Source organism: Saccoglossus kowalevskii, chromosome 17 (genome assembly GCF_978046115.1).
Source record: "Saccoglossus kowalevskii chromosome 17, keSacKowa6.1, whole genome shotgun sequence".
NCBI lineage: Eukaryota > Metazoa > Hemichordata > Enteropneusta > Harrimaniidae > Saccoglossus > Saccoglossus kowalevskii.
Window position 1 is genome coordinate 30,505,637 of NC_140657.1, and position 12,559 is coordinate 30,518,195.

Genomic DNA, 12,559 nt, shown 5'->3' on the forward strand with positions numbered 1-12,559 from the left:
CAAGTTCGAAAGTCTGATGCGTTACATAACTTAATTAACTAATTTTAGGTCAGCTTTGCGACAACCAATCAATGAAGAGTTGACAGATGAAATAGGCGAAGTCGTCGGAAAGGGATACAGCTTTGAACTGTGGGTAAATTGTTCTTTTCCGGTATAGCCGCCATCATGGTGAGTCGTGTATTGATAATGTGTCGTGGAAAATCCGCTGTCATCTGCTTTAATATGTTTCGAAAAAAATGCAAAATTACTTTCAGTGAAGAGTATCATGCTTTGTTTTGCAGTCCAAGCGTTTTTTATCGACATCTCCCAAAAAAGAATTGTTATTATTGCTTGTTTAGAACGGTTACCTAAAACATGGAAGTTCACACTAGTATTATAAATGCAACTGCAACAGTACATCTCGGTTATGAAGTACACCCGAATGTATAATCATCATATTGTATACTGATTGTATATTTCAGACCCTGGTAATCCCAGAGAAGTTTCAGCACATCCTTCGTGTAATGAACACGAATATCGATGGACGACGTAAAATTATGTTCGCCTTGACGGCCATCAAAGCAAGTGTTACTTTTATTATTTACCACACGATATTTTTAGAACATATAAATTGCCTAAAGCGTTAAAGTTTTTGCTTAAAATCAGTATGTTGTCGAATCGCAGTCTTGTGGATAAACCCAAATATGCTTCAGTTGTTTCATAATCTTGTTATTGGTTGACTGGTGATTACGTTAATTGAAATGTTGTTGTGGTGGCTGTATCAAATATTGTGTTTTTTGATTCGGGATTTGGATGAGTGGTAACAATGAACATTCATTGCAGATGTATCATTGACGTAATTGTGTTAACCCATGTAAACAAGACTGACCTTCAACAACAAAAATGGATTCACTGGTTTGTCTGTTTCGTCTAGTGCCAAGTATTGAAAATGGTGATCATATGGGAAAGAATTCTTTTTGTACCCCTAACCCTACCATTTAGCTCTCTTCAATTTAATTGTAATGCCCCTCCTAAGGACACTTGTAGTTATCCCCGGTTTCTAAAGGGTCATATACAAATGAGTTTGGGTAAGGGTTAGTTAGGATTAGAGGCAGTGGTCCATCATGTATTGTATTTCACAATTTTTTTCCAATTTTGCATGTTACTATTTCATTGCAGGGTGTTGGTCGTAGGTATTCTAATGTTGTATGCAAGAAAGCTGATGTGGATCTCACCAAGAGAGCTGGTGAGATGACAGATGAAGAGGTAATTATTAGTCTTATTTCATATCTGTACAGAAGACGATGCAAATGTCTTATTTGAGGCAGATTTTAAGATCAGTTAGAAAGATTTATCATAAGACTTGAACAGTTGCAGAAGTCTTCTGTCACTCGCAGTATTTTCTATTATTAAACTTACCTTCAAAGATAGCTCAGTGATGTAGTACTACTGACTGGCAAAATTGTGAATATTTGTTAAATCACTTTACAATAATGTATGTCATTGATTATAAAAAACATTAGATGGCATACATGGTGCATATGATTTTGTCCATCAATTTGCAATATTAATGGTCAAAAAAAAACATTAACAAATGTGGCAGAGTTTGTGTTGTGTAAAAAAGACTTGCATATTTATTGTGCTAATAAGTAAAATGCATTTCATTTGTTATCATAAGCTGTTAAAACTTTCAGTCTTATTTTAGCTTTTAAAACGTGTGAAAGTTTATTTTTTAGTGTACATAGCAAAATGACTCAAAATTTGCAAACTAATTAGGTGGCATAATTTGTTGAGTGTTATGTCATCATAAAATAGCTGAAGTTATTTGAATGAACATGTTTATGCGCAAGGAAGGGTCTTGAGACTGTACACATATTTTTTGAATAAATTTAAAATTTCTGCCATACAGGTTGAGAAACTGATTACAATCATGTCAAACCCAAGACAATACAAAATTCCAGACTGGTTCTTAAACAGACAGAAGGATGTTAAAGATGGCAAATACAGCCAAGTGTTAGCGAATAACTTGGACAATAAACTTCGTGAAGACTTGGAGAGGATGAAGAAAATCCGAGCACACAGAGGTCTTCGTCATTACTGGGGGTATGTATACATGATGCAGTTTATGTCAAGCATTTGCCAATCAGTCTCCCATGTGGGCATGTGATGTTACATAGAAATAAAAATTAAGTGGCTTAGCTTTTGTTGGGGGTGGGTGACGAAAATCGCTTTTTTTCACAGCTATGCAACAAATACAAATTTACAAAATTTAATTAGATTTTTGGTTTTATTTCAGCACTTTGCCAGTTGCAAATCAGTACACGTTTTAGACAGTTTCAGTCCAGGGAAGCTTTGTTACAAAACTGCACATGAATAGGCTACAGACGTAAAAATCATTGATTTTAAATTACATTTTTACCATTCATTTTGGCTATCCATGGAGGCATTCAGTAAGCGATTTGATAACGGCTGTACTAGTTTTACTGCTTACATGACAGTGTTCTCCCCAGGAATTTAAACCACTGTGGCGGCCTAATTTGCATATCATTTACATAATAATAGAAATTGACCAAAGCACATTTACACCCACACAATAAACAACATATATTTTCAAAAACAAAGTGGTAGATATTTATTTGCTTCACACAGTGTTATAAACACTTTTATTTTGGACACTTTTGTAATATTAATGAGCTCCGTCACAGTGCAAATATTTTTTTTTTGAGTCAAAAAATTACGTTTCACAACTTAGTTTGAATTTAAAAATGAAACATTCTCGATATGCAAATGCTGCAGACAAATAAATTGTAAAAGGTTAAATGAAACTCAACTGAAACGTTCCAGCCAGGATTATGTTCAAGACTTTCATGACCACGTAATTATTTGGCGGATTGCTGGTTATTATTCCGACCATCAGCTTCTACAATGTTTACATTTACAGTAAATGAACGAAGAAATAACACTTACGACGTGACATAACTTACTTCGCGATGTTATACACCGGTTATACCAATAATTTCTCTTACTCAGTCATGATGCCATGCAAAAATTAAATACTTCTTTTTTTATATGAAAAAAACGTAAAATTTGAACTAGTTTTATCGAGAGAAATTATTTTTGATCACTCGATCACTTCGTGAAAAACACAGACCCGCCATGATAGCTGTGGCGCGTTAGTTGACCGCATGTGTCCTTTGACCCGCTGGGTCAAAAACACCATTAACCAATCAGAATGCCGCATGGTAATGCCGGTAGAACCCGAAGTTTTCCGAATGATCGTGATCATAAAAAATTACATTGCGGAAGTAAAGCGATGTCGTAGCACGATGTGTTGGTATGGATTTCAGATGAAAACTGCATGATGGTTTTCGAAAAAGGTGATTAGCAATTTTTGAAAGGTAAAAGAAGTCTTGAAAGAAGAATTTTTACATGATTCACGATGATAACAGTTCAAATGTATTTTACCCAATCACGCAATAAACAGGTTTTTTTTTATCTTGAGTAGCGTAAACTGATCGTGAACTCCGCTTTGCCCATGTTACATCGGGGTGGAATTGATTTTGAATGAATTTTAGCTATCAATCTAAAGACTGCATCTATTGTCAGAAAATATTTACTTACAAAGAGGTGCTAATTTTACAAAATTGACTTGTATTGTTTAAAGCCGATACCACATCGCACGACTATGTCTATTGTTTACAAATTATTATCCACGACTGGCAGGTTGCTTGTCGGTCGGTACGTAAGTATAATAACAATATGACAATAGTCGGACGCGTTTCCGTGGTGGTCGCTAATTTTGAGTGCCAGTCGGGCCGACCAGCGTGACGAGATCCCCAATGAAAAAAGCACTGTGGCGGTGTCAGACCGGTGTGGCGGCAAATCGAAGCACTGGCGGGACCGCCACGCTGTTTACATCCTGGGGAGAACACTGCATGAAAAGTGTTAAATATGTAATCACCTGCACTTCTGAAGCTAACACCAATAAACATGAATTTAACGCAGTAAATCCAAAGAACAGAATTGACTACTGATAGTTTCTGTAAAAGTTTGACTTCATTCAGTGTTAGATGCCATTTTGCTTCAATTTTTGTGCACATTGTCGCATACCCCTTTTATATTATCTCTTATTGCATTATCTTGCAACATTTTGCATAAAACTGTTTAGGCAGGGTAGGAATATTGCAGCTACACAAATCTGTGTGGCATATTTTACATATTGTTGCTCTATCAATGACGTTTTATAATCTGATCTGATCATAGTAAAATTTGTTTTTCTCCTGTGGATATTTTGATAGACATAATGCCCAATTGAATGAAAGTTCACTAAAATCACCAGTAGTTCTGTAAAGAAATTCTTTCATTGTACAGAGGGGCGAGTGTCTGATACCAATGCAAGTAATATTTACAGTCGGTTCTTGGGTTATGGAAATCAACAATGTTTGTTTTCTATTTTCAGTCTGCGTGTGAGAGGTCAGCATACAAAGACTACAGGAAGAAGAGGAAGAACTGTTGGTGTGTCCAAGAAGAAGTAAAAAAAAAATAACTGTCAGTTTAACTGTATTAAATTAAACATTATTCTGAGAGTCTAAGAATGGTGTATTTTTTTTTACAAATAGGAATATGTTAAAAATACATACTTTTAATCAAAATGTCTTCAGCTGGATACAACTTGGACAAAAAAGGCCTTGGTGAAAGACACCAGACTTGTTTTAACCCTCTCAATTAACTTTATCCAATTGCGTTTACTGTCCCAAATACACCGTTCAGATGCAAAGTAAAAGTAAATGCTATTTTAGGGTGCTTTGACCAGTATAGGTCTCTGGCCATTTGCACCCATGCACAGCTGTTCTAAGAAATATTCAGACGAGTGAAGATGACTTTGCATAACGCTTCTTCCCCCCCCCCCCCCCCAATCTAAAACAAAGCAATAGGCAAGTGTTTAGCAATCTTGCCGACTGGATAAAGGTCTATTGGATAGCAGGGTGTTCATAAAAACTGGGGTGGTTCTAGAACTACCGGTACCTTGAACAAACTCTGGGGTGGTTCTAGAACTACCAGTACCTTGAACAAACTCTGGGGTGGTTCTAGAACTACCGGTACTTGAACAAACTCTGGGGTGGTTTTAGAACTACCGGTACCTTGAACAAACACTGGGGTAGTTCTAGAACTACCAGTACCTTGAACAAACTATGGGGTGGTTCTAAAACTAGCGGTACCTTAAACAAACTATAGGGTGGTTCTAAAACTAGCGGTACCTTGAAAAAACTCTGGGGGTGGTTCTAGAACTACCAGTACCTTGAACAAACTCTGGGGTGGTTTTAGAACTACCGGTACCTTGAACAAACTCTGGGGTAGTTCTAGAACTACTGGTACCTTGAACAAACTATGGGGTGGTCCTAAAACTAGCGGTACCTTGAACAAACTCTGGGGTGGTTCTAGAACTACCGGTACCTTGAACAAACTCTGGGGGTGGTTCTAAAAGTACCGGTACCTTGAACAAACTCTGGGTGGTTCTAAAACTACTGGTACCTTGAACAAACTCTGGGGTGGTTCTAGAACAACCGGTACCTTGAACAAACTCTGGGGTGGTTCTAGAACTACTGGTACCTTGAACAAACTCTGGGGTGGTTCTAGAACTACCGGTACCTTGAACAAACTCTGGGGTGGTTCTGGAACTACTGGTACCTTGAACAAACACTAAGGTGGTTCTAGAACTACTGGTACCTTGAACAAACACTAGGGTGGTTCTAAAACTACCGGTACCTTGAACAAACTCTGGGGTGGTTCTAGAACTACCGGTACCTTGAACAAACTCTGGGGTGGTTCTGGAACTACTGGTACCTTGAACAAACACTAAGGTGGTTCTAGAACTACTGGTACCTTGAACAAACACTAGGGTGGTTCTAAAACTACCGGTACCTTGAACAAACTCTGGGGTGGTTCTAGAACTGCTGGTACCTTGAACAAACACTAAGGTGGTTCTAGAACTACTGGTACCTTGAACAAACACTAGGGTGGTTCTTGAACTACCGGTACCTTGAACAAACTCTGGGGTGGTTCTAGAACTACTGGTACCTTGAACAAACTCTGGGATGGTTCTAGAACAACCGGTACCTTTAACAAACTCTGGGGTGGTTCTGGAACTACCGGTACCTTGAACAAACTATGGGGTGGTTCTGGAACTACCAGTACCTTGAACAAACTCTGGGGTGGTTCTGGAACTACCGGTACCTTGAACAAACTCTGGGGTGGTTCTGGAACTACCGGTACCTTGAACAAACTCTGGGGTGGTTCTAGAACTACCGGTACCTTGAACAAACTCTGGGGTGGTTCTAGAACTACTGGTACCTTGAACAAACTCTGGGGTGGTTCTGGAACTACTGGTACCTTGAACAGACTCTGGGGTGGTTCTAGAACTACTGGTACCTTGAACAAACTCTGGGGTGGTTCTAGAACAACCGGTACCTTGAACAAACTCTGGGGTGGTTCTGGAACTACCGGTACCTTGAACAGACTCTGGGGTGGTTCTGGAACTACTGGTACCTTGAACAAACACGGGTGGTTCTAAAACTACTGGTACCTTGAACAAACTATGGGGTGGTCCTAAAACTAGCGGTACCTTGAAAAAACTCTGGGGGTGGTTCTAGAACTACCAGTACCTTGAACAAACTCTGGGTGGTTCTAGAACAACCGGTACCTTGAACAAACTCTGGGGTGGTTCTGGAACTACCGGTACCTTGAACAAACTCTGGGGTGGTTCTGGAACTACTGGTACCTTGAACAAACACTAAGGTGGTTCTAGAACTACTGGTACCTTGAACAAACACTAGGGTGGTTCTAAAACTACCGGTACCTTGAACAAACTCTGGGATGGTTCTTGAACTACCGGTACCTTGAACATACTCTGGGGTGGTTCTTGAACTACCGGTACCTTGAACAAACACTAGGGTGGTTCTAAAAGTACCGGTACCTTGAACAAACTCTGGGGTGGTTCTAGAACTACTGGTACCTTGAACAAACTCTGGGATGGTTCTAGAACAACCGGTACCTTGAACAAACTCTGGGATGGTTCTAGAACAACCGGTACCTTTAACAAACTCTGGGATGGTTCTAGAACAACCGGTACCTTTAACAAACTCTGGGGTGGTTCTAGAACAACTTTAAACAGACTCTGGGGTGGTTCTAGAACTACTGGTACCTTGAACATACTCTGGGATGGTTCTGGAACTACTGGTACCTTTAACAAACTCTGGGATGGTTCTAGAACAACCGGTACCTTTAACAAACTCTGGGGTGGTTCTGGAACTACCGGTACCTTGAACAGACTCTGGGGTGGTTCTGGAACTACTGGTACCTTGAACAAACTCTGGGATGGTTCTAGAACAACCGGTACCTTTAACAAACACTAGGGTGGTTCTGGAACTACCGGTTCCTTGAACAAACACTAGGGTGGTTCTAAAACTACTGGTACCTTGAACAAACACTAGGGTGGTTCTAAAACTACCGGTACCTTTAACAAACTCTGGGGTGGTTCTGGAACTACCGGTTCCTTGAACAAACACTAGGGTGGTTCTAAAACTACTGGTACCTTGAACAAACACTAGGGTGGTTCTAAAACTACTGGTACCTTGAACAAACTCTGGGTGGTTCTAGAACTACCGGTACCTTGAAAAAACTCTGAGAGATATACAGGGGGAGATATAATTCATATTGTGAGCAGAATTACTTAATACAAGGACATAAAATTAGCATATCTCAGTGTCAGGGGGTATAATTCAGGCACATATTGGAGGCATCGTATCTGCATACAAGAGGGTATAATTTATGGCTCATATTTAGAGCTAGGTGTTAATTCAGGGCACAAATCAAGAGAAGAATATATTTTTATGTTGCTCTCTACTAAATGCAATCAACCGGTCTGGACTAAAGTGTGAATAATATTTTGGTATACTTTTTGAAGAAAAAAATTAATTCAGGTGTAGCAAAAATATTTGCAGAGGATTATACATATGGTATGGTTTTCATGAATCATAAATGTATGTCAACCTGTACTCAACCGGGGTGCAACACATCAATAAAACATTACATGCTCAAAAATTCTGAGTATATGTATTATGTATTTTTTTTTATTTGTATGTTTGCAAATGTGTATTAGACTGCAACAATTCTCTCCTGAGTTGACATTGAAAACCAGTCTAGTATTCCCATGGGAGATACATTGCCAATGATATTGATTACAAGTTAAATGTTTCACTTCATAGAACACGTACATCAATGCATATTTCCAAATGGAATGTGTATCACCAGGAATCAGTCAAGTAGAAAAAGTCCAAATTTTGACTACTACTTTCTCAATTTCTGCATGATGTGTTCACACAGGACATCTGTCGTTTATACTAAGGGAAGATTCTATACTGTTGAATTAGGTGACCAAGTTTGATATACAATTATTAAAGTTACTGTATACACATTAACAATTATTAACAATGACAGACATTTTCCTTTTAATATACCTTTCATCTTTGATGATATGGACAAGGTCAAAATAACTCAGGTGAGTGTAGTCAGTGCATTTTATTTTACCTGCAGAGATAACTCAGGTGAGTGTAGTCAGTGCATTTTATTTTACCTGTAGAGATAACTCAGGTGAGTGTAGTCAGTGCATTTTATTTTACCTGCAGAGATAACTCAGGTGAGTGTAGTCAGTGCATTTTATTTTACCTGTAGAGATAACTCAGGTGAGTGTAGTCAGTGCATTTTATTTTACCTGCAGAGATAACTCAGGTGAGTGTAGTCAGTGCATTTTATTTTGCCTGCAGAGATAACTCAGGTGAGTGTACTCAGTGCATTTTATTTTACCTGCAGAGATAACTCAGGTGAGTGTAGTCAGTGCATTTTATTTTACCTGCAGAGATAACTCAGGTGAGTGTAGTCAGTGCATTTTATTTTACCTGCAGAGATAACTCAGGTGAGTGTAGTCAGTGCATTTTATTTTACCTGCAGAGATAACTCAGGTGAGTGTAGTCAGTGCATTTTATTTTACCTGCAGAGATAACTCAGGTGAGTGTAGTCATTGCATTTTATTTTACCTGCAGAGATAACTCAGGTGAGTGTAGTCAGTGCATTTTATTTTACCTGTAGAGATAACTCAGGTGAGTGTAGTCAGTGCATTTTATTTTACCTGTAGAGATAACTCAGGTAAGTGTAGTCAGTGCATTTTATTTTACCTGCAGAGATAACTCAGGTGAGTGTAGTCAGTGCATTTTATTTTACCTGCAGAGATAACTCAGGTGAGTGTAGTCAGTGCATTTTATTTTACCTGCAGAGATAACTCGGGTGAGTGTAGTCAGTGCATTTTATTTTGCCTGCAAAGATAACTCAGGTGAGTGTAGTCAGTGCATTTTATTTTGCCTGCAGAGATAACTCAGGTGAGTGTAGTCAGTGCATTTTATTTTACCTGCAGAGATAACTCAGGTGAGTGTAGTCAGTGCATTTTATTTTACCTGCAGAGATAACTCAGGTGAGTGTAGTCAGTGCATTTTATTTTACCTGTAGAGATAACTCAGGTGAGTGTAGTCAGTGCATTTTATTTTACCTGCAGAGATAACTCAGGTGAGTGTAGTCAGTGCATTTTATTTTACCTGCAGAGATAACTCAGGTGAGTGTAGTCAGTGCATTTTATTTTACCTGCAGAGATAACTCAGGTGAGTGTAGTCAGTGCATTTTATTTTGCCTGCAGAGATAACTCAGGTGAGTGTACTCAGTGCATTTTATTTTACCTGCAGAGATAACTCAGGTGAGTGTAGTCAGTGCATTTTATTTTACCTGCAGAGATAACTCAGGTGAGTGTAGTCAGTGCATTTTATTTTACCTGCAGAGATAACTCAGGTGAGTGTAGTCAGTGCATTTTATTTTGCCTGCAGAGATAACTCAGGTGAGTGTAGTCAGTGCATTTTATTTTACCTGCAGAGATAACTCAGGTGAGTGTACTCAGTGCATTTTATTTTACCTGCAGAGATAACTCAGGTGAGTGTAGTCAGTGCATTTTATTTTACCTGCAGAGATAACTCAGGTGAGTGTAGTCAGTGCATTTTATTTTACCTGCAGAGATAACTCAGGTGAGTGTAGTCAGTGCATTTTATTTTACCTGCAGAGATAACTCAGGTGAGTGTAGTCAGTGCATTTTATTTTACCTGCAGAGATAACTCAGGTGAGTGTAGTCAGTGCATTTTATTTTACCTGTAGAGATAACTCAGGTGAGTGTAGTCAGTGCATTTTATTTTACCTGCAGAGATAACTCAGGTGAGTGTAGTCAGTGCATTTTATTTTACCTGCAGAGATAACTCAGGTGAGTGTAGTCAGTGCATTTTATTTTACCTGCAGAGATAACTCAGGTGAGTGTAGTCATTGCATTTTATGTTACCTGCAGAGATAACTCAGGTGAGTGTAGTCAGTGCATTTTATTTTACCTGTAGAGATAACTCAGGTGAGTGTAGTCAGTGCATTTTATTTTACCTGTAGAGATAACTCAGGTAAGTGTAGTCAGTGCATTTTATTTTACCTGCAGAGATAACTCAGGTGAGTGTAGTCAGTGCATTTTATTTTACCTGCAGAGATAACTCAGGTGAGTGTAGTCAGTGCATTTTATTTTACCTGCAGAGATAACTCGGGTGAGTGTAGTCAGTGCATTTTATTTTGTCTGCAAAGATAACTCAGGTGAGTGTAGTCAGTGCATTTTATTTTGCCTGCAGAGATAACTCAGGTGAGTGTAGTCAGTGCATTTTATTTTACCTGCAGAGATAACTCAGGTGAGTGTAGTCAGTGCATTTTATTTTACCTGCAGAGATAACTCAGGTGAGTGTAGTCAGTGCATTTTATTTTACCTGTAGAGATAACTCAGGTGAGTGTAGTCAGTGCATTTTATTTTACCTGCAGAGATAACTCAGGTGAGTGTAGTCAGTGCATTTTATTTTACCTGCAGAGATAACTCAGGTGAGTGTAGTCAGTGCATTTTATTTTGCCTGCAGAGATAACTCAGGTGAGTGTACTCAGTGCATTTTATTTTACCTGCAGAGATAACTCAGGTGAGTGTAGTCAGTGCATTTTATTTTACCTGTAGAGATAACTCGGGTGAGTGTAGTCAGTGCATTTTATTTTACCTGCAGAGATAACTCAGGTGAGTGTAGTCAGTGCATTTTATTTTACCTGCAGAGATAACTCAGGTGAGTGTAGTCAGTGCATTTTATTTTACCTGCAGAGATAACTCAGGTGAGTGTAGTCAGTGCATTTTATTTTACCTGCAGAGATAACTCAGGTGAGTGTAGTCAGTGCATTTTATTTTACCTGCAGAGATAACTCAGGTGAGTGTAGTCAGTGCATTTTATTTTACCTGTAGAGATAACTCGGGTGAGTGTAGTCAGTGCATTTTATTTTACCTGCAGAGATAACTCAGGTGAGTGTAGTCAGTGCATTTTATTTTACCTGCAGAGATAACTCAGGTGAGTGTAGTCAGTGCATTTTATTTTACCTGTAGAGATAACTCAGGTGAGTGTAGTCAGTGCATTTTATTTTACCTGCAGAGATAACTCAGGTGAGTGTAGTCAGTGCATTTTATTTTACCTGTAGAGATAACTCAGGTGAGTGTAGTCAGTGCATTTTATTTTACCTGCAGAGATAACTCAGGTGAGTGTAGTCAGTGCATTTTATTTTACCTGCAGAGATAACTCAGGTGAGTGTAGTCAGTGCATTTTATTTTGCCTGCAGAGATAACTCAGGTGAGTGTAGTCAGTGCATTTTATTTTACCTGCAGAGATAACTCAGGTGAGTGTACTCAGTGCATTTTATTTTACCTGCAGAGATAACTCAGGTGAGTGTAGTCAGTGCATTTTATTTTACCTGCAGAGATAACTCAGGTGAGTGTAGTCAGTGCATTTTATTTTACCTGCAGAGATAACTCAGGTGAGTGTAGTCAGTGCATTTTATTTTACCTGCAGAGATAACTCAGGTGAGTGTAGTCAGTGCATTTTATTTTACCTGCAGAGATAACTCAGGTGAGTGTAGTCAGTGCATTTTATTTTACCTGCAGAGATAACTCAGGTGAGTGTAGTCAGTGCATTTTATTTTACCTGCAGAGATAACTCAGGTGAGTGTAGTCAGTGCATTTTATTTTACCTGCAGAGATAACTCAGGTGAGTGTAGTCAGTGCATTTTATTTTGCCTGCAGAGATAACTCAGGTGAGTGTACTCAGTGCATTTTATTTTACCTGCAGAGATAACTCAGGTGAGTGTAGTCAGTGCATTTTATTTTACCTGTAGAGATAACTCAGGTGAGTGTAGTCAGTGCATTTTATTTTACCTGCAGAGATAACTCAGGTGAGTGTAGTCAGTGCATTTTATTTTACCTGCAGAGATAACTCAGGTGAGTGTAGTCAGTGCATTTTATTTTACCTGCAGAGATAACTCAGGTGAGTGTAGTCAGTGCATTTTATTTTACCTGCAGAGATAACTCAGGTGAGTGTAGTCAGTGCATTTTATTTTACCTGCAGAGATTATGTCAAATATTATTCATAGTACCGTA

At 38.7% G+C, this 12,559-nt stretch overlaps 1 protein-coding gene across 1 annotated transcript; it reads left to right on the plus strand.

The window, feature by feature from the left end:
- Positions 1–76: 76 nt before the first annotated feature.
- Positions 77–4,574, plus strand: LOC100378714 (small ribosomal subunit protein uS13). The gene is made up of 5 exons (XM_085492307.1): positions 77–168; positions 462–560; positions 1,159–1,245; positions 1,889–2,082; positions 4,439–4,574. Exons 1-5 carry the CDS (start codon positions 166–168, stop codon positions 4,512–4,514), a joined length of 459 nt encoding a protein of 152 aa, XP_085348433.1. The 5' UTR covers positions 77–165; the 3' UTR covers positions 4,515–4,574.
- The last annotated feature ends 7,985 nt before the right edge of the window (positions 4,575–12,559 follow it).

What these genes read in the sequence shown, in the direction of transcription:
- LOC100378714 (XM_085492307.1), top strand. An exon ending in TCGCCTTGACGGCCATCAAA is followed by an intron (nt 561 to 1,158) that starts GCAAGTGTTACT and finishes ATTTCATTGCAG; the next exon opens with GGTGTTGGTCGTAGGTATTC. An exon ending in GTGAGATGACAGATGAAGAG is followed by an intron (nt 1,246 to 1,888) that starts GTAATTATTAGT and finishes TCTGCCATACAG; the next exon opens with GTTGAGAAACTGATTACAAT.